General features: G+C 40.3%; 1 protein-coding gene across 1 annotated transcript in view; it reads left to right on the top strand.

The window, feature by feature from the left end:
- Positions 1-521: 521 nt before the first annotated feature.
- The window catches only part of Casc3 (CASC3 exon junction complex subunit), a 31,404-nt gene continuing 12,314 nt past the window's right edge, over positions 522-19,611 (top strand). Inside the window, 8 exon segments of the mRNA XM_015495776.2 lie at positions 522-791; positions 794-820; positions 1,204-1,231; positions 1,623-1,660; positions 16,887-17,048; positions 17,135-17,286; positions 17,629-17,805; positions 17,974-18,659. Of these exon segments, the coding sequence (XP_015351262.1) occupies positions 588-791; positions 794-820; positions 1,204-1,231; positions 1,623-1,660; positions 16,887-17,048; positions 17,135-17,286; positions 17,629-17,805; positions 17,974-18,659 (1,474 nt within the window). The 5' untranslated portion in view covers positions 522-587.

Below are 19,611 nucleotides of genomic sequence, written 5' to 3' on the forward strand. Positions count from 1 at the left end.
GCATGAAAAGGAGAGGAAAGGAGGACAACAGAACACACTGCAACATTAAGTTCTCTGACTCCACTGCAGATAATTAGTTTCTCCTTCACCCCTTAGCTTAAATTTGATGTGGCAAATATGACCCAGTACTTCAGCTTTAAAGATTTACCTTGATTTGATTCGTGATTTGACCAAACGAATGCAGTAAAATGCTCTGCCTCAAACGTAGGCAAAACGAAAAATGGAGACAGAAAACCATGAAACAGTCCAAATGCTGCAATGGAGCCATGACAAATCTATCTACGCCTTCTACTAGGAAAGCCCAAGATGGCCGGGTGCGGGACCCGAGTGACAGCCAAAGTCCAGCTCCCGGCACCCTGCGCCTGCCTAAGGGAAGCCAAGGACAGTATAACTCTCCCTTACGTCACCGAATACGTAATCCCGTTTGCCCGAAAACGTGCCGCAGGGCGCAGGCTCCGCCCCCCGAAGAGCGGGGCGATCAAGCGCAGGACGTGAAGCATGCCGGGATTAGCTCTGGAGCTTCCCAGTAGCCTCTGCGGCGGGCGTGGTGCGTAAGGAGCTGGCCGGCGGTGACCGTTCTCCGTAAGATGGCGGACCGGCGGCGGCAGCGCGCTTCGCAGGATACGGAAGACGAAGAATCTGGTGCTTCGGGCTCCGACAGTGGCGGCTCTCTAGCGCGGGGCGGCGGGAGCTGCAGCGGGAGCGCTGGAGGCGGCGGCAGCGGCTCTCTGCCTTCCCAGCGCGGTGGCCGCGGCGGGGCCCTCCATCTGCGGCGGGTGGAGAGCGGGGGGCGCCCAAGAGCGCTGAGGAGTCCGAGTGTGTGAGTGCGCGCGGGCGGGGCGGCGAGCTGGCTGGGGGCGGGGTGTAGGTGAGGCGAGATGCTGGGAGCAGATTTTGTTAGAGAAGAGGAGAGTTATCCCGGGGCGAGTTTGCAGCCATCCGGAATCCCAAGGGAAGGAGAGGTTGGGGAATTCTGGGGAGCGGGGAAGAGACGCTGCAGATGAAAAGCGGATGTTTATTCAGAAATTGGGACTGGAGATGAAGAGGCAGGCCTCCCTCAGATATTACTTGTTAAAGATTTACCTTTCTCCATGTCTGTTCAACCATTTTGTGTTGAGTCTTCAACAGTCCACCTACATTTCTTCATTGGGATTCTCACTTCTGGAAATCACAGAGCTAACCCTGTTTTCTCCTTCCCCTCAGGAGAGTGAAGATGGCATGGAAGGTGATGGTGAGCACTGTTTTTTACCTCATCACAAAGAGTATTTGTGTACATAAACTCAGGTCACCTATTTCCAACAATAGACATCCTCTCAGACTGTTATGGATTTGAGGGACGGTGCTGCAGAGTGGCTTTTTGGAACATAGTGGTTAAGAGCATAGTTTTTGGCTAGGCACAGTGGTGCATGGGGATCAATCCTCAGCACCCCCACTCCCCAAAAAAGAAGAGGTTCTGGGAGTGTGGTCTTGGGGCAAATCAGTCTCAGTCAATTTCCCCTACTTTTATCTCTTTGGTAGGTTGATGTAAGAATTGAGAATTTTAGCCTGACCCACAATAAAAAGTCAGGAATGCAATTATAATTTCTGTTGCTTTTTCTTCACAAATTTCTGTTTTCTTTTAGCTGTTCTCTCCGACTATGAAAGTGCAGAAGACTCAGAAGTGAGTGTAATAGATTTTTTCCTGTGGTGTAAGTCATAAAATGCATTTTGAAAATATCTGCAAAAATACCATGACCCTACTTGTTTCTCTTCTGTATTCTTCATTTATGCTTCTTCAAAACTTAATGGAAGTATTGTTTAGTTAGTGGTAGAAACTTGGGGCAAGCCTCTTGAAGCTACAAGTGTTGGTTGAACTGTTAGTAGTTGGCTTCTCTATATTTGAAAAAAGTAATGTTTTTGTTTTTTGTTTTTTGTACCAGGGATTGAACTCAGGGGCACTCGACCACTGAACCACATCCCTAGCCTATTTTGTATTTTATTTAGAGACAGGGTCTCACTGAGTTATTTAGCACCTTGCAGTTGCTGAGACTGGCTTTGAACCAGATCCTCCTATCTCAGCCTCCCAAGCCGCTGGGATTACAAGCGTTTGCCACTGCGCCCAGCCTTTTTTTGTTTTTTATTTTTATTTTTAGAGATGGGGTTTCCATGTGTTGACTGGACTTCTTTCTACCTTAGCCTCGTGAGGAGCTGGGACTATAGATGCCTGAACCAACATGCCCAGTTTGAAAATAAGAGAACTTTCAAGTCCTTCAAAAGGTGTTTGACAGTTTTAGGCTGTCTGGGTTGAGAAGCTAGACAGTTGGATTATTACTTTTTTTTTTTTTCATATGTACCTGGAGACTTTGAAAGGATAGGATATTGAAAGATTCAAAAGCATCTTTCATATTTATTTATTTATTTATTTATTTATTTAAATTTTTAATGTTTATTTTTTAGTTCTCGGTGGACACAACATCTTTGTTTGTATGTGGTGCTGAGGATCGAACCCGGGCCGCACGCATGCCAGGCGAGTGCGCTACCGCTTGAGCCACATCCCCAGCCCATATTTATTTTTTTTTTTGAGAGAGAATTTTAATATTTATTTTTTAGTTTTCGGCGGGCACAACATCTTTGTTTGTATGTGGTGCTGAGGATCAACCCGGGCCGCACGCATGCCAGGCGAGCGCGCTACCGCTTGAGCCACATCCCCAGCCCAAGCATCTTTCATGTTGTAGATAAGACTTTCTGACTCTAGGGAAAAGTTTCCCAGAGTAAAGCTTATTTGTTTTGGTTGACTAAGTAATTATAGATGCTCCCAGAATGGCTGTCTTAGAGTTGTTGAATAATCCTGAGTTCTGGATTTAATGATGTGAGTATATGCAGGAAGAATTGACTTGTGGATTAAAGGTTCTGTAAATTTTATGAAACTGTTATTACATCTTGAATTCTGTTAAACCTCTGGAGATGCAGCAGTGAACACCTAACATAACTACTATCTTTCGGATCTTACAAAGGAAGATCTTAAGGAAGTCCACAAACATTTAGGCAGTCTTACCTAAATGAAAGAGTTGTCACTTTATGACAGCTCTTGGGATAGGGTTAAGAAAAGTGTTGTTATAACTGAACACTGAATCCATCGCAGGCATTCAAGAAAGAATATTATAATTAGCAAAACAAAACTTGTACTAGGCACAGGGGGAAACAGGCAGGAAAGCCCAGAGACAGGAGAGAAGGTGGAGCATTTGGAGACTTGAAATAGTTTGATATGGTTAGAGCATTGTTGGACAGGATGGGTAACAGAAAGAAAGGTAAGTTGATGAGCAGGGGCTGGACCATGAAGGGGATTACTTGTTCTTTTTCTTTACTAAGTACCTGCTTTATGCTAGGACTGTATTAGGCACTATGTAAAAGACAGACGTAGTTCTTCCCTTGTGGAGTTTTACTTTCTGGATCAAAGAGGGGAAAGAGACATTTAAGCAAGAATTATTATAATGTTTGATAAATGCCATGATATTGGAAGCATAAGATGTGTTGGGAGCACATTGCAGGGGCAACTGATTGTTTTTAGGGTATTTGGAAACAGAATGGGATGTTTAAATAGGAGTTAGCCAGGCAGAGAGGTTTTTGTGTTTTTTTTGGCACTGGGGATTGAATCCAAGGGTGCTTTACCACTGAACTACATCACCAGCCCTTTTTATTTATTTTTTTTATTTTGAGACAGGGTCTTGTTCAGTAGCTTAGGGTCTTACTAAATTGTTGAGGCTAACCTTGAACTTTCGATTGTCCTGTCTGGGATTTGCTGGGATTACATACCTGTGCCACTGTCCCTGGCTTAGGCAGAGTTTTCTAAATAGCAGGAACATTGAAAAGAAGACCTATAAGGTTGGATTGCATGATGAATTGTATAATATGAAATGTTTAGTATAACTAAGACATAGGAAGGCAAGGGCTGGATATGGTGGCAAATGCCTCTAATCCTAGCAACTCGAGATGTTGAGGCAGGAGTCTCAGCAATTTAGGAAGGTCCTGTCTCAAAAATAAAAATGATGGGGCACACAGTATGCATGCCTGTAACCCCAGCAAATGAGGAGGCTGAGGCAGGCGGATTAAATTCAAAACTGGCCTCAGCAAGACCCTGTCTCTAAATAAAATATAAAAAAGGACTGGGGATGTGGCTCAATGGTTAAGTGTCCCTAGGTTCAATCCCTGGTACCAAAATAAAAATAAAAAAGTATTTGGGTTCTATTCTAAGGAAGTGAAAAAATTTTAAAGTGTTTTAAAATAAAAGTCCCATATGGTTAGATTTAAATTTTAAAGCAGTGTTTGCCAGATCCAGAGAATATTTCCTTGAGAAAATCCAGTTGGCCAGTACCTACTGAAACAAAATCTTGGAAGGGCTTGGGAAACTTAGATGTTTATGTTTGTAAGATCCCAGGTTGATGCTAATGCACAGTAAAATTTGAGAAGTAATTATAACAGTTCTTTTATCTGTAGCAGGGAGAATTGATCGATAAGATTGGACAGAGAGGAGCTAGTTAAGGAAGCTATTAGGGAAATATAGGCCAGCAGTGAGTGTGGCATTAGAATAGTGGCAGTGAAAATAGAAGTGGACAGAATTGAAAGTTGTGAGAGGCTTGGGATGAGGAATATTTTGCAGTAGCCATTACAGACTGGAAGCATTGGAAAGATTGCTTGGCACTTGGAATGTTTAGTGAGGTTTGGTGATTCTGAATTTATAATGGCTCACCATTCTATATATAAAGGAGTTTGGATGTTGTCTGATGGCAAGGGAAAAAATGGAACTGAGGATTTACATGTAGATCATGAATCAACAGCAGGGCAAGAGAACTGTTAGTTTGTTAGGATAGTCCAAGAAACATGATAGTGGTGCTCTAAAGAAGGGTAAAACACCAGTGTGACTGGTAAGACATGGGTAGATTTAAGAGATTTTGGTGGTACTACTCTTACCTTTCAGTAAATGAATTAAGGAGTCAAAGGAATGTCCCAAGTTGATGAATAGTGCTAATTAATTACTAAAAAAAGGGACTATAGGATGAAGAGATTTTACAAGGACCATGGTGGGTTACGGTTTTTGTTGTTTTGGTACTGGGGATTGATACAATGTTTCATTAAGTTGCTGAGGTTCTCACTAAGTTGCTGATGGCTTTGAATTTGCCATCCTCTTGCCTCAGCCTCCAGAGTTGCTGGGACAACAGGTATGGGCTACCACTGCCTAGCCATAGGTTAGGTTTTAGATGTTTTCTTTTGTTTGTTTTGCAGTGGTATGAATTGAACCCATGGCTTTGTATGTGCTAGATAAGTGTTCTGCCACTGAGTTACACTCACTGAGCCAGGTATTGGATGTTTTGGGATTGAGAATTTGTAGGACTTTGAACTTGGCCTCATGCATATTAAGCAAGTGCTCTACCATTGAGCTATATCCCTGGCCTTTTTTATTTTTAATTTTGAGACAGGGTCTCACTAAGTTGTCAAGGCTGGTCTTGAACTAGCAATCCTCCTGCCTCAGCCTTCCAAATGGCTGGAATTATAGGTTTGCACTATCATCCTAGCTAATACATGAGTGCAGTTCTTTTTTTCCCCTCATCTGAATAAATTCTATATCTAGATAACATTGACAATATCAGTTTCTACTGTTTCCAACCCAGAAGCCTGACTAATAGACTTTACTATTAAAGTAATTTTTTAAATATATAAAAGGAATATATCTTACTTTTCCTAGGACTGCTATAACAAATCACTATAAAGCATATTGCTTAAAACAACAGAAATTTATCTCAGAATTCTGGAAGCTGAAAGTTTAAAACCAAGGTGTTGGCCAGACTGTCTCTGGAGGCTCTAAGAAAGTCTTTTCTCTGGCTTTCTCCTAACTTCTTGTGTTTACTGGCAATCCTTTCCATTCCTTGGTTTGTGTATACATCATCCAATCAATATCTGCTTTTATTTTCACACAGTGCTCTTCCTGTGACTATTCAAATCCCCCCCACACTTTTTTTATTGATGCATTATACTTACGATGGTGGGATTTGTTGTTACATATTCATATATGCATACAACATAACATCAAATATGTGATTTTTAACTGATTGATCATACCTTCCTAATCCTGAGTTTTTATTATTTAGTCTGTCTGTCTTTATTTTATTTTAATTTATTTTATTTTATTGGTACTGGATATTGAATTCAGGGGCACTTTATGATGGGGCCACTTCCCTAGCCCTTATTTATTTTTTTTATTTTGAGGCAGGGTCTTGCTAAGTTGTTGAAGTTGGTATTGAACGTGGCGATTCTCCTGCCTCAGCCTTTTTTTTTTCTTTTTCTTTTTTTTCTTCCGGTACCAGGGATTGAACTCATGGTCTTACTGAGTTGCTTAGCGCCTCCCTTTTGCTGAGGCTGTCTTTGCACTCTTTTTTTTTAACTTTTTAAAAACTTTTATTTATATTTTAGTTGTAGATGGACACAATATCTTTATTTTATTTATTTATTTATATGCAGTGCTGAGAATCAAACCCAGTGCCTCACACATGCTAGGCAAGTGCTCTACCACTGAGCCACTACCTCAGCCCCATGCACTTATGTTTTTGAGTATAGGGGATACCTTATAACCTAATTTTATTGTAAATGGTCCAAAGGGTTTCAGTTTTGCTATCCAGAGGCTCTTTCATTCCATGTGGAGATTTGAAGAGAGATCAAACTATGTTGTTTCCATTTTCCCAAAATCTTTGAGAAAACTTTTAAAGAAATTCGTCTCTGAAGGATAACCTAGAGAGATGATAACTGGAGAGAGCTCTTTGATGCCAAAAGGTGGTTTGATGGTGGTTTTTAAAGTTGGAAGGGTCTTAAGTTTGGTCAAAGATCGAAAGAACAAGTTCAGAAGGAAAGAAAAGAAAGGGAGTGGATAATATGTGTGCTGGTGTCCTTGCCTGAATATGTGAGAGGTAGGAACCAGAAAAGAGAACTTGTAATTATAGAGAGGTGAAAGGTATCTGTGGAGGAAACTGGTGTTCCTTTGTTTTTTCTTTGTGAAACAGAAAGAAAGACATCTGCTTCAAGAAGTGAGGTTGAGCCTGATATGGTGTCACTGGCCTGTAATCCCTACTACTACAAAGACTGAGGCAGAAGGATCACAAATTCAAGGCCAGCCTGGGCAACTTAGAGAACCCTGTCTCAACTTAAAAGTTGAGGGGCTGAGGTGATGGCTCAGTGGTAGAGCGCCTGCCTAGCATGTGTAAGGCACTGAGTTCAATTCTCAGCACCACATATAAATAAATAAAATAAAGGTCCGGTGACAACTAAAAAATAAATAGAAAGTTGAGAGTGTAGAGTATAGCTCAGTGGTAGAACACTTGTCTACCATGTGCCAAGTCCTGTGTTCAATTCCCAGCACTACCAAGAGGAAAAAAAAGATGTTGAGTTTGGTGGTAGGGCATGGTAGGAATTGTGAGACTGAAAGAGGTTTGAGAGTTGAAGTTGGAGGTGACATTCTGTGTGTATATGTGTAACCTCCTTCATTGATGGGGTAGTTTATTGTAGAGCTAGAGAAAGCAAAAAATTGAGTTGATATAGTCCCAGGCATTGGGGACTGGCAAGGGAATAGAGGGTGTTCCTAGTAGTGATAGAAATGAATGAGCATGGATTCTAGAGCCAAGAAAAATAAATGTGAGACTGGGGTCATGGCTTAGTGGTAGAGCGCTTGCCCAGCATGTGTGAGGCACTGGGTTCGATCCCTAACACCACATAAAAACTAAACAAAATAAAGGTATTATGGAAAAAAAAAGAGTAAATGTGAAAAAGGATTGATAGAAAGTTGAAGATCAGGGCTGGGGTTGTGGTTCAGTGGTAGTGCTTGCCTCACTTGTGTGAGGCACTGGGAAAGGTCCATAAACAACTAAAAAATATATATTAAAAAAAATCAAGGAAGTAGCTGTCTTTAAGAATTTGGAGGGCTGGGGATGTGGCTCAAGTGGTAGCATGCTCGCCTGGCATGTGTGCAGCCCAGGTTCGATCCTCAGCACCACATACAAACAAAGATGTTGTGTCCGCCAATAACTAAGAAATAAATATTTAAAAAAAAAAAAAAAAAAAAAAAAAAAAAGAATTTGGAGATGAGAGAGTAAAGGTATAATTAATAATAAAAAGCAGCCCATTCCTTCCTCATACTGGGGGGATAGAACCCAGGGCCTCACACATCCTAGGCAGTTGATCCAGCACTGACGTATATCCCCAGCCTTTTTTTTATTTTGAAACAGGGTCTTGCTAAGTTGCCCAGGCTGGCCTTGAACTTGCTGTTCTTGTCTTAGCTTTCCAAGTAGTTGGTATTAGAGGCATGTGCCCAAAAAAAGTAGTTTAAAAACAAATAGTGTTATTGATAGTTTGCTTAGTGTAAATTTATATATATATAAAACTTACTGTAAATTATTTTATTGTGATACTGAGAATCAAACCCAGTACTGCACACGTGGGAGGCAATGGGAGGCAAGCACTCTACCACGGAGTCCCAGCCTGCTTACTGTAAATTTTATTAATTTAAAGGGTACAGTTTAATTTTGAAAGGTACAACCACTACTGTGTCAGTTTCAGATGTTTCTCACTTCAAAAAGAAACATGTAACCTTTAGCTATGAATCCCTCTTCCCCCTCTCCTCTTCCCTCAGGTCTAAGTAAACACAAATGTACTTTCTGTAGATTTTCCTTTTCTGGCCTTTTATATAATTGGAATCATGTAATATGTAGGCTTTTGTGATTGGCTTCTTTTATTTAAAATAATGTTTTCAAAACATTTTCAAAGTTTAGCAAATATCAGTACTTCATTACATTTTATGACTGAATAATAATTGGGTTGGGTTGTAGCATGTGTGAGGCACTGGGTTTGGTTCTCAGTACCACATATAAAATAAAGGTCCATCCAATAACTTAAAAAAATTTTTAAAAATAATCAGTTATATAGAAATATAATTTTTTAATTCATTCATCCATTGATGAAAATTTGGATTGTTTCTGTTTTTCCTCCAGCTTTATTGTGGTATATTTGATGAATAAAAATTGTATTATATGAAAGGTCTATAATGTATTTTTTTTTTAAACCCCCCTGCAACCAGGGGAAACATTGTGTTGTTTCAATATATATCACCTCATGTAGTTAATTTATTTTGTGGTATGTAGTTAATTTTATGATGAAAAAGCTTAAAATCTGCCTTAGCAAATTTCACATATGTAAAACATTGTTATTATTATTATTTATTTATTTATTTTTAAATTTTTATTTATTTTTTAGTTCTCAGTGGACACAACATCTTTGTATGTGGTGCTGAGGATCGAACCGGGCCGCACGCATGCCAGATGAGCGCCCTACGGCTTGAGCCACATCCCCAGCCCCACATTGTTATTATTAACAGTAATTACCATTTTAGCCAGGTGTGGTGGTTCATATGCCCTGTAATCCCTGTGACCTGGGAGACTGAGGCAGGAGGAATTGCAGGTTCAAAGCCAACCTCAGCAACTTAGCCAGATTGTGTCTCCAATTAAAAAAACAAAAAAAAACAAACAGGGCTGGGGTTGTGGCTCAGTGATTAAGCATTGCTGGGTTCATTTCCCAGTATAAAAAGAAAGGAAAAAAGTTACCATAACTGAAGGTTTATATCATTTGGCTCAAATAACCCCCATTTCCCCTACCCTCCAGTTCCTGGCAACCAACTTTCTACAAATTCCACTTAAAAGTGAGATCATTGCCATGTTTTGTGTCTGGTTTATGTCAGTTAGCATAATGTCTTCTGGGTTTATCCATGTTGTCTCAAAATGGCAAGATTTCCTCTTTTATTTTTTTTAAGGCATGAGCAATACTTTATTTAATGTGTATGTACCACATTTTCTTTATCCTTTTGTCCATCAGTTGGCACTTGGGCTCTTGGGTTGTTTCCTTTTTTCTTTTCTTTTTTTTTCCCTCCTCGTCCTTTATGATTCTGGGGACTGACCCAGGTACCTTGCACATATTTTTATTTATTTTTCACCCTCTGTCCTTTTTTAAGTTTTATTTTGAGACAGGGTCTCCCTAAGTTGCCCAGGATGACCCTCAAACTTGATTTTTCTGCTTCAGTCCCCCAAGTTGTTAGAATTACAGGCAAATGTCACAGTGCCTAACTATTTCTGTAGCTTCTTTCATCTTTTTGGTTATTTTGAATAATGGTGCTGTAAACATTAGTGTACAAGTTCTTTTTTTTTTTTTTTTTTGTGGTGCTGGGGATTGAACTGGGGCCTTGTGCATGATAGGCAAGCACTCTATCAGCTGAGCTATATCCCCAGCCCCTAGTATATACATTTTTGTGTGAATATATATATATTCCTTCCTCCATATTTGTTATTGGTACATTATGATTATAATTATACAGAATGGTGTTTCACTTTTCTTGAGTTTGTACCTAGGAATGAAATTGCTGAGTCATGATAACTCTGTTTAATTGTTTGAGGAACTGCCAGATTGTTTTCCAAAGTGTTTGCACCATTTTACATTTCTAGTAGCAATGTATATGTTTCAGTTTCAGTTTCTGTACTCCCTTGACAGCACTTGTTATTGTCTGCTTTTTTTTGTATTAATTCTAGCTATCCTAGTAGTGTGAAACCTGTTTGATTTGCATTTTCCTGATGACTCTTCATATATTTTGCCCATCTTTTAGTTGGGTTATTTGTCTTTGAATTATTGAGGGGTTTTTTTTGTTTGTTTGTTTTTTAGTATTTTTTTAGTTGTTGGTGGACCTTTGTTTTATTTATATATGGTGCTGAGAATCAAACCCAGTGCCTCGCACATGCCAGGTAAGCTCTCTACCACTGAGTCACAGCCCCAGCCCCATAATTATTGAGTTATTTTGTAAGTCCTTTATTGTATGTGATTTGCAAGTTTTTTACTCCTCATTCTGCAGATATTTTTTCCTTTCTTTAATGGTGTTCTTTTAAGCGCAAAGATTTAATTTATTTATTTCTATACTGGGGATTTATTTATTTATTTCTATACTGGTCAGTGGGTGCTAAGCTATATTTGTAGCCTTTTAAAAATTCTTTTTTAAATTTTGAGACAGGGTCTCACTAAGTTGCCCAGACTGCCCTTGAAGTTTTCCATCTTCCTGCCTCAGCCTCTGGAATAACTGGAATTACAGGTGTGCACCCCTGTGCCGGTCTCAAAGGTTCTAATTTTTTTTCCTCTTTATGGTGGTGCTGAGGGTCGAACCCAGGGCTTCACACATGCAAGGCAAATGCTCTACCACTGAGCCACAACCCCAGCCCCTCTAATTTTGACTAGGACTAATTTATCGGTTTTTTTCTTTTGTTGTTTATGTTTTGGTGCTATATTTAAGAATCCTTGTCAATCCCAAAGCCCTAAGGATTTATTCCTGTGTTTTCCTTTAAGACTTTATCGTTTTAGCCTACTTTGTGTAAGTCTTTGATCCATTTGAGTTAGTTTTTGTATGTAGGGAAAGGGTTTAAGTTTGTTCTTTTTCATATGACAGCACTAGGGTATTTAGATTTAACATTGTAATAGTTGAGCAGGTTTACTATTTTAAAAAAGTGTGTAGGGGGCTGGGGATGCAGCTCAAGCAGTAGTGCACTCGCCTGGCATGCCTGCGGCCCGGGTTCAATCCTCAGCACCACATACAAACAAAGATGTTGTATCCGCCGAAAACTTAAAAAATAAATATTAACAATTCTCTGTCTCTTTAAAAAAAAAAAAATAGTGTGTAGCAGTTGCAGGTAAGACTAGTTTGGAGTATAGGCATGAAAATGAGTGACTAGAGTGGAGAGAAAGATTGACCTCTGAGCTAGTCTTTTAAGTAAATGGCAGGGTGGGCCCAGGCAGAAGCATAAATGATAGAAGCCTCAGGCAGGGATTTAAATTGAGGATGAGAAGCTGGCCATGTATAGTCAATAGCTACACATAAGACTGAGGTAGGAGGATCACTTGAGCCTAAGTAGCATAGCAACACTTTGTCTCTAAAATGTGAGGTATATAGATATATATATATTATATACATATTTTTATCTATTTATACACACATACACATAAATAAAAATAGAAAAAGGAGTTGAATCTGGAAGAGATGTTGGGAATGGGGAGGACACCAACCCTACCTCTTAAATCTGAAAGATGTGGGGTAGTGGGTGGAACAAAAAGCTCAAGTCCCTGCATAGTAATTTTTTACTGGAAGCAGTTGCTTCAGGATTAGTGAGAGTTGGAAAGAGGTCAGTGCAGAATGTAGAGGAGTTTGTCTCTTCCAGCAAAGACCTTTTTTTTTTTTTAGTTATAGGTGGACACAATGTCTTTATTTTACTTTTTATGTGGTGCTGAGAATCGAACCCAGGGTCTCACGCATGCTAGGTGAGTGATCTACCTCTGAGCCACAACCCCAGCCTAGCAAAGGACTTTTAAATTTTTTTTTCTTTTTTTAGTTGTAGATGGACACAACACTTTTATTATTTTTATGTGGTACTGAGGACCAAACCCAGTGCCTCATATGTGCTAGGCAAGTGCTTCACCACTGAGCTATAACCCCAGCCCTAGCAAATGATTTCGAAGACATCCCTATAGGGTAGTACCTTGGCTTGAGTTAGACCAGGCTTTGACTCTGTTTTGGAGTCTCAGCAATGTGTTTATCTTGCCATTCTTCCTTGGAATCAAAATTAACTTCTCATTTGGAATAAAAGAATTGCCTCATTTAACATTGTCATACAGATTAGAGGGGGCAGAGCATAAAGAGTTCCTTAATTGATCATGCTTGATACTATTTTAAGGTCATATAAAGTCATTTATGGGGCTGGGGTTGTGGCTCAGTGGTAGAGTGCTTGCCTAGCATGTGTGAAGCACAGGGCTCTATCCTCAGCACTGCATACAAATAAATGAATAAAATAAAGGTCCATCAACACACACACAAAAATTTCTTAAATAAAATAAAGTCATATATGCACATCAAGCAAGTTATTGAAATTTTCACTCCAAAACCTGTGGGGAAATAATTATCAAGGAAAGAATTGAATGATTACCACCACCTGCCCCCATATAAACAGGAGAGAAGATTTCAAGTAATTGAAGAAAATGAGAAGAATCAAGGGTGATGGGTTGGAATGCTGTAGATAAAGGCTTGATTCTCATAGTAAAGGTATAGTCAAGTTGGGCGCAGTGACAAGTGCCTATGATCCCAGCAATTTAGAAGGCTGAGGCAGGAGAATCACAAGTTCAAAGCCAGCCTCAGCAACTTGATGAGTTCCTAAGCAACTTAGACCCCATCTCAGAATTTTTTTAAAAAGAGCTGGGCGTGGTGGCGCGTGCTTGTAATCCCAGTGACTTGGGAGGCTGAGACAGGACAATCACAAGTTCAAAGCTAGCCTTAGCAAAAGCGAGGTGCAAGCAACTCAGTGAGACCCTGTCTCTAAATAAAATACAAAATAGGGGGGCTGGGGATGTGGCTCAAGTGGTAGCGCGCATGCCTGGCATGTGCGGGGCGCTGGGTTCGATCCTCAACACCACATAAAAATAAAATAAAGATGTTGTGTCCACCGAAAACTAAAAAATAAATATTAAAAAAAAAAATACAAAATAGGGCTGAGGATGTGACTCAGTGGTAAAGTGCCCCTGAGTTCAATCTCTGGTACCAAAAAAAAAAAGGGGGGGGGGTGGTGGTGATATGGCTCAGTGGTTATATGCTCCTTGGTTCAGTTCAATTCCTGGTACGAAATATATATCTAAATATAGTCAGGCAATGTCCCTTAGTTCTTTGTCACTTTTCTGGGAATCCTAACTTAAGACACTTGGAGGCCAAAATACCCAGATGTTGAGCAGTGAACAATGAGGAAGAGGGATTAATTAGCTTGTCTGGGCCAATCAGACAGACCTAACTCTATTTGGAGAAAGTGGATAGAATGTATATCTTGAGAGCTTCTCACTTAAAAAGGACTCTTGGTTGAGTTTCTTTGACCAGATTGTGGGGGTCAACCTGGCTTAGAGAGAAAATTGTGGTTCAGGTCAAGTGTCAGTCCCTGTAGAACAGAAATCCCATGTACACATATTTGCCAGATGGTAGAGCTAAACCACCAATGGGTACTAGACCACTTTTCCATTAACGCATTTCTTTGGGGTGTTGTAGCCATTTAAGTCTACTTCCCTAACCTATGGTTCTACCTCCTTAGGTTAAAATCCAAGGAGGACAAGGAGAAAAGAGAAACCTTGTTCTAAAGCCATTCCCCTGCTCATGAGTCTTAGCTGCTGTTGTTTTTCCTATCTAAGGCCAGCTATACCTACCTCCATTTTCTGACCTATTCTAGTGCCCCCTATTTAGAGAGATGGCCTAATGACTCTCTTTGTGTGAAGAGACTCAACACTTTTTCTTAGGAGCAGAATTATCCAGTCTTGATGTGGTAAGAGGGGAAAAGTGGATAGGAAAGAGATCACAAGTTTGTTCGTGTGTTGTTGCCATGTCACCTCCCCACTTCCGCCCAATATCTAAAACAAGATGTTCTGAGATTTTTCCAGGTCAAAATTTTATAATGTGATTCTGGACAGAGTTCTTGGCTCTAGAGATCTCATGCTGCAGAAAACTTAGAAACCTTCTTCACCCCGCCCCCCAAAAAGAAAGATAAACTTGGCACCGATATTATAGACAGGAAGAATGTTAAGTCATGGGGCTGAGGGTGTAGCTCAATGGTAAAATGCATCCATGTGGGGTCCTGGGTTCATTCTCCAGCATCAAAAAAAGAAAAAAATAATCACTATTTCCCAATTTGGAGGTAACAATGCCTTGAGAAGTGTTTGGGGATTTAGTTCAGTGAAGAGTGCTTGCCTAGTCCATGAAAGGTCCTGGGTTCTATCCTTTTGTGGGAGTGGGGTGGGAAGATAAAAATAGTAACTTGAGAAATCGTAGAATCATTACAAGAAGTTTGCAAATTCACTAAGTAATCTGTTGCTATGAATTAAATATATATCCTACATATATATATATATATATATATATATATATATATGTATATATATATATTTTTTTAATTGTTGACAGACCTTTATTTTATTTGTATGTGGTGCTGAGAATTGAACCCAGTGCCTCATGCATGCTAGGCAAGCATGCTACCACTGAACCACAACCCTAGCTCCTACCTTTATATATTAATTATTGTAATTCCTAGTATTTTGGTACTAGGAATTGAACCCAGAGGCACTTAACCACTGAGTCCTATTCCCAGCCCTTTTTTTTTTTTTTTTTTGGAGACAGGGTCTTGCTAGGTTGCTCAGGGCCTCACTAAGTTGCTAAGGCTGGCCTTGAACTTGCTATCCTCCTGTCTCAGCTTCCTGAGCTGCTGGGATTTTAGGTGTCTACCACAATATCTGGCTGTACTATTATTTTTGAAGATATATAAATTAATAAAATGTGAGTTTTTTAAAAGTGTTGAATGTGTAGCAGTTGTTTATAACATATATATATATTTTAGTCTAGATATATCCTGAAATTTTTAGATCATAAACTAGACAGGGGTCTGCATAATAAAAGATTAGAAATTTCTGCTCTAAGTCATTTGAGATGGGTTAAATGAGAGTGTAGTTATGCACTGTGTGTTTAAAGAGACAATTTATGGAAAGGGAATGAAGTTGTCAACAAAGATATAGCTCCTTCAGTATATAAGGTAGTTTAGTCTATCTTCTATTTATTTATTTATATTTATTTTTTAGTTGTAGTTGGACACAGTACTTTTATTTTATTTATTTATTTTTATGTGGTTTTGAGGATTGAACCCAGGGCCTTGCACATGCTAGGCAAGTACTCTACTGCTGAGCCACAACCCCAGGCTTCTACCTTCCATTTATAGCCCCTGGATCCCTTCTTCATGCTGCCACTGCTAACAATTCCTTGCATATATTCCATGTACAGGCGTGCATGCATGCAGATACATGTTTCTATATATTCATATTTTATATTTATTTTAATTAGGTATATATGACAGCAGAATGCATTTTGATTCATTGTACACAATTGCAGCACAACTTTTCATTTCTCTGGTTGTACATAATGTAGCATCACACCATATGTGAAGTCATAACTGTACCTAGGGTAATGGTGTCTATCTCATTCCACCATCTCTATATATTCATATTTTGTACTGAGTGCTCTTACCATTTGGAAATTTGGGTAACAATGTTGATATGCTTGCTCTTTCTGTATGTGATGCTAGAGATTGAATCCGGGGTCTTATCTCACCAGACAAACACTCTACCAATTGAGCTTTATCCCCAACTCCTATTAGCTTGCTTTTAATTGTTTTGTATTGGGGAGTGGTACTGGAGATTGAACTCTTGGGTGCCTTACCACTAAGCCATATCCCTGGCCCTTTTTATTTTTTGAGACAGGGCCTCACTAAGTTGCTTAGGGCTTCATAAGTTGCCGAGGCTAGCCTCAAACTTGAAATCCTCTTGCCTCAGCCTCCGAGTTGCTGGAATTACAGGTGTGCACCACTGTGCCTGGCTTAATTCTTATGCTCTAGTAAATGTTTCTTAGAAAATATTTTTCTAAAGTATGGAGAATATTGTTATATCGTGCATTGTGTTTATACACAAATATGTAACAACAAATCCCATTAATATACACAATTATAATGCACCAGTAAAATAATATAGGAAAGGCTGGGTGCAGTGGCACATGTCTGTAATCCCAGTGGCTCAGTAGGCTGTGGCAGGAGGATCATGAGTTTAGAGCCAGCCTCAGCAACTTAATGAGGCTCTAAGCAGCTCGGTGAGACCCTGTCTGTAAATAAAATTTAAAAAAGGGGTGGGATGTGGCTCAGTGATTAAGCATCTAAAAAAGGGGGAAAAAAGTGGTATCATTCAGATCCTGTCTCCCAGCTGACAGGGAAACATTTTTTCAGGCTGAAGAAGGGGGGGAATACAGTGAAGAAGAAAACTCCAAAGTGGAACTGAAATCAGAAGGTAATGATGCTGCAAATTCTTCAGCAAAAGAAGAGAAGGGAGAAGAAAAGCCTGACACCAAAGGCACCGTGACTGGAGAGAGGCAAAGTGGGGATGGACAGGTCAGTACACAGCATAGTCCTCTTTGGGAGCTTGAATAAGGAATTGCAATCTTGGAAGAGTAAGGAGCCCTTTATCTTTCTTTTAGGAGAGCACAGAACCTGTGGAGAACAAAGTGGGTAAAAAGGGCCCTAAGCATTTGGATGATGATGAAGATCGGAAGAATCCAGCATACATACCCCGGAAAGGGCTCTTTTTTGAGCACGATCTTCGAGGGCAAACTCAGGAGGAGGAAATCAGGTAATGGCTACTTGGTGCTGCTGCATTCTAGCATGTATTTTGAGCTTACCTGTATGTCAAGACACTTTATCAAGTGCTTTACCTGTATTATCTTGTTTACTATTCAAAATTTAAGGTAAGAATCACAATTACTATGCTCTTATACAGATGAGGAAAATAAAGCATAGAATGTTTGGTAATTTTTGGTAGGGGAGCTAAGACCCAGACCCAGTCAGTCTCCAAAACCCATCACATTTCTGCCTCCCTTAATAGGAGGCCTCTGAGCTATGAAGTACTTGCATAGGATAAGAGATGTTTCAAAGTACCAAGTGGATCAAGACACTTTTCCTTGATTTTGTCTAGACCCAAGGGGCGTCAGCGAAAGCTATGGAAGGATGAGGGTCGTTGGGAGCATGACAAGTTCCGCGAAGATGAACAGGCTCCAAAGTCCCGACAGGAGCTTATTGCTCTTTATGGCTATGATATTCGCTCAGCTCACAATCCTGATGACATCAAACCCCGAAGAATCCGGAAACCTCGGTGAGGAAATTTTGGATTGTTGATATTTAAAAAAAAAAAAAAAACTCCTCTGCTTTTCTGAATGCCTTTCTAGCTAATAAGTGAGTGGATAAGGAAATGGAATGTGTCCCTGAATCACTTTATATCTATCATGGTCCCTTAAACAGTTTCTCCGTTTCCCTTTTTTAGATTTGGGAGTCCTCCCCAAAGAGATCCAAACTGGATTGGTGAGCGTCCAAACAAGCCCCATCGCCATCAGGGTCCTGGGGGTACCCTACCACCAAGGACATTTATTAACAGGAATGCAGCAGGTACTGGCCGCATGTCTGCACCTAGGAATTACTCTCGATCTGGGGGCTTCAAGGAAGGTCGTACTAGTTTTAGGCCTGTGGAGGCTGGTGGGCAGCATGGTGGCCGGTCCGGTGAGACTGTTAAGCATGAGACTAATTACCGGTCACGGCGCCTGGAGCAGACTTCTGTGAGGGATCCATCCCCAGAAGCAGATGCTCCAGTGCTTGGCAGTCCTGAGAAAGAAGAGGCAGTCACAGAGACATCAGCTGTTGCTCCTGACACAGCACCACCAGCCCCTGACAGGCCTATTGAGAAGAAATCTTATTCCCGGGCAAGAAGAACCCGAACCAAAGTTGGAGATGCAGTCAAAGCTGTTGAGGAGGTTCCCCCTCCACCTGAAGGGCTGACCTCAGCACCTCCAGTCTCAGAAACCACCCCTCCTCCATCTACTAAGACAGGGAACTGGGAAGCTCCAGTAGATTCTGCTGCAGGTGGACTAGAACAAGATGTGGCACAACTAAGTATAGCAGAACAGAATTGGAGTCCAGGACAACCTGCATTCTTACAACCACGGGAGCTTCGAGGTAGGTATTATAGCGTTGATGGCTAGCTGTTTTTCTGTATCATTGGGCTTAGGAATTTGGGAATTATATCTTACCTTTTCATTAACTGAGTAAAAGTATGGGTTAATTGGTTCATTTGTCCAGTTCTCAGAGCATTTGTGTCTTTTACCCAAGGCTATCTCACTACTTTTTAATTTTTTTTTCCTTTTCTGGTACTGGGGATTGGACCAGGGCCTTGTACATGGTAGGCTAATGCTTTACCACTGGGCTACATCCCTAGCACTTGTTATTTTATTTTGACACAGGGCGTCACTAAGTTCCCAGGCTGGCATGGAAATCGTGATCCTCCTGCCTCAGCCTCCCAAGTGTCCCACTACTTTAGGTACTATTAACTGATCATTGTTGAGCCTCTGAGTCAGAATCCTTTTCTGTTCTCTATATAAAAATGTAGAAAAGGGCTAGAATTGTGGCTCAATGGTAGAGGGCTTGCCTCATACCTGTTAGGCACTGGGTTCGATCCTCAGCACCACATAAAAAAATAAATAAATAAAATAAAGTTATTGTGTTCATCTACAACTTAACATATTTTTTTAAATGTGGAAAAAAGGGGCTGGGGTTGTATCTCAGTGGTAGAGTGCTTGCCTAGCATGTGTGAGGCACTGGGTTTGATACTCAGCACCATATATAAATAAATAAAATAAAGGTTCATCAACAACTAAAAAAACATTTATTAAAAAAAATGTGGGGGCTGGGGATGTGGCTCAAGCGGTAGCGCGCTCGCCTGGCATGTGTGCGGCCCAGGTTCGATCCTCAGCACCACATACGAAACAAAGATGTTGTATCCGCCGATAATTTAAAAATAAATATTAAAATTCTCTCTCTCCCTCTCTCTCCCCCTCCCTCTCTCCTCTCTCACTCTCTCACTCTCTCTTAAAAAAAAAATTGTGGAAGTAAAAATGGGGTCGTGGGCATT

Source organism: Marmota marmota, unplaced genomic scaffold (genome assembly GCF_001458135.2).
Source record: "Marmota marmota marmota unplaced genomic scaffold, marMar, whole genome shotgun sequence".
Classification (NCBI taxonomy): domain Eukaryota; kingdom Metazoa; phylum Chordata; class Mammalia; order Rodentia; family Sciuridae; genus Marmota; species Marmota marmota.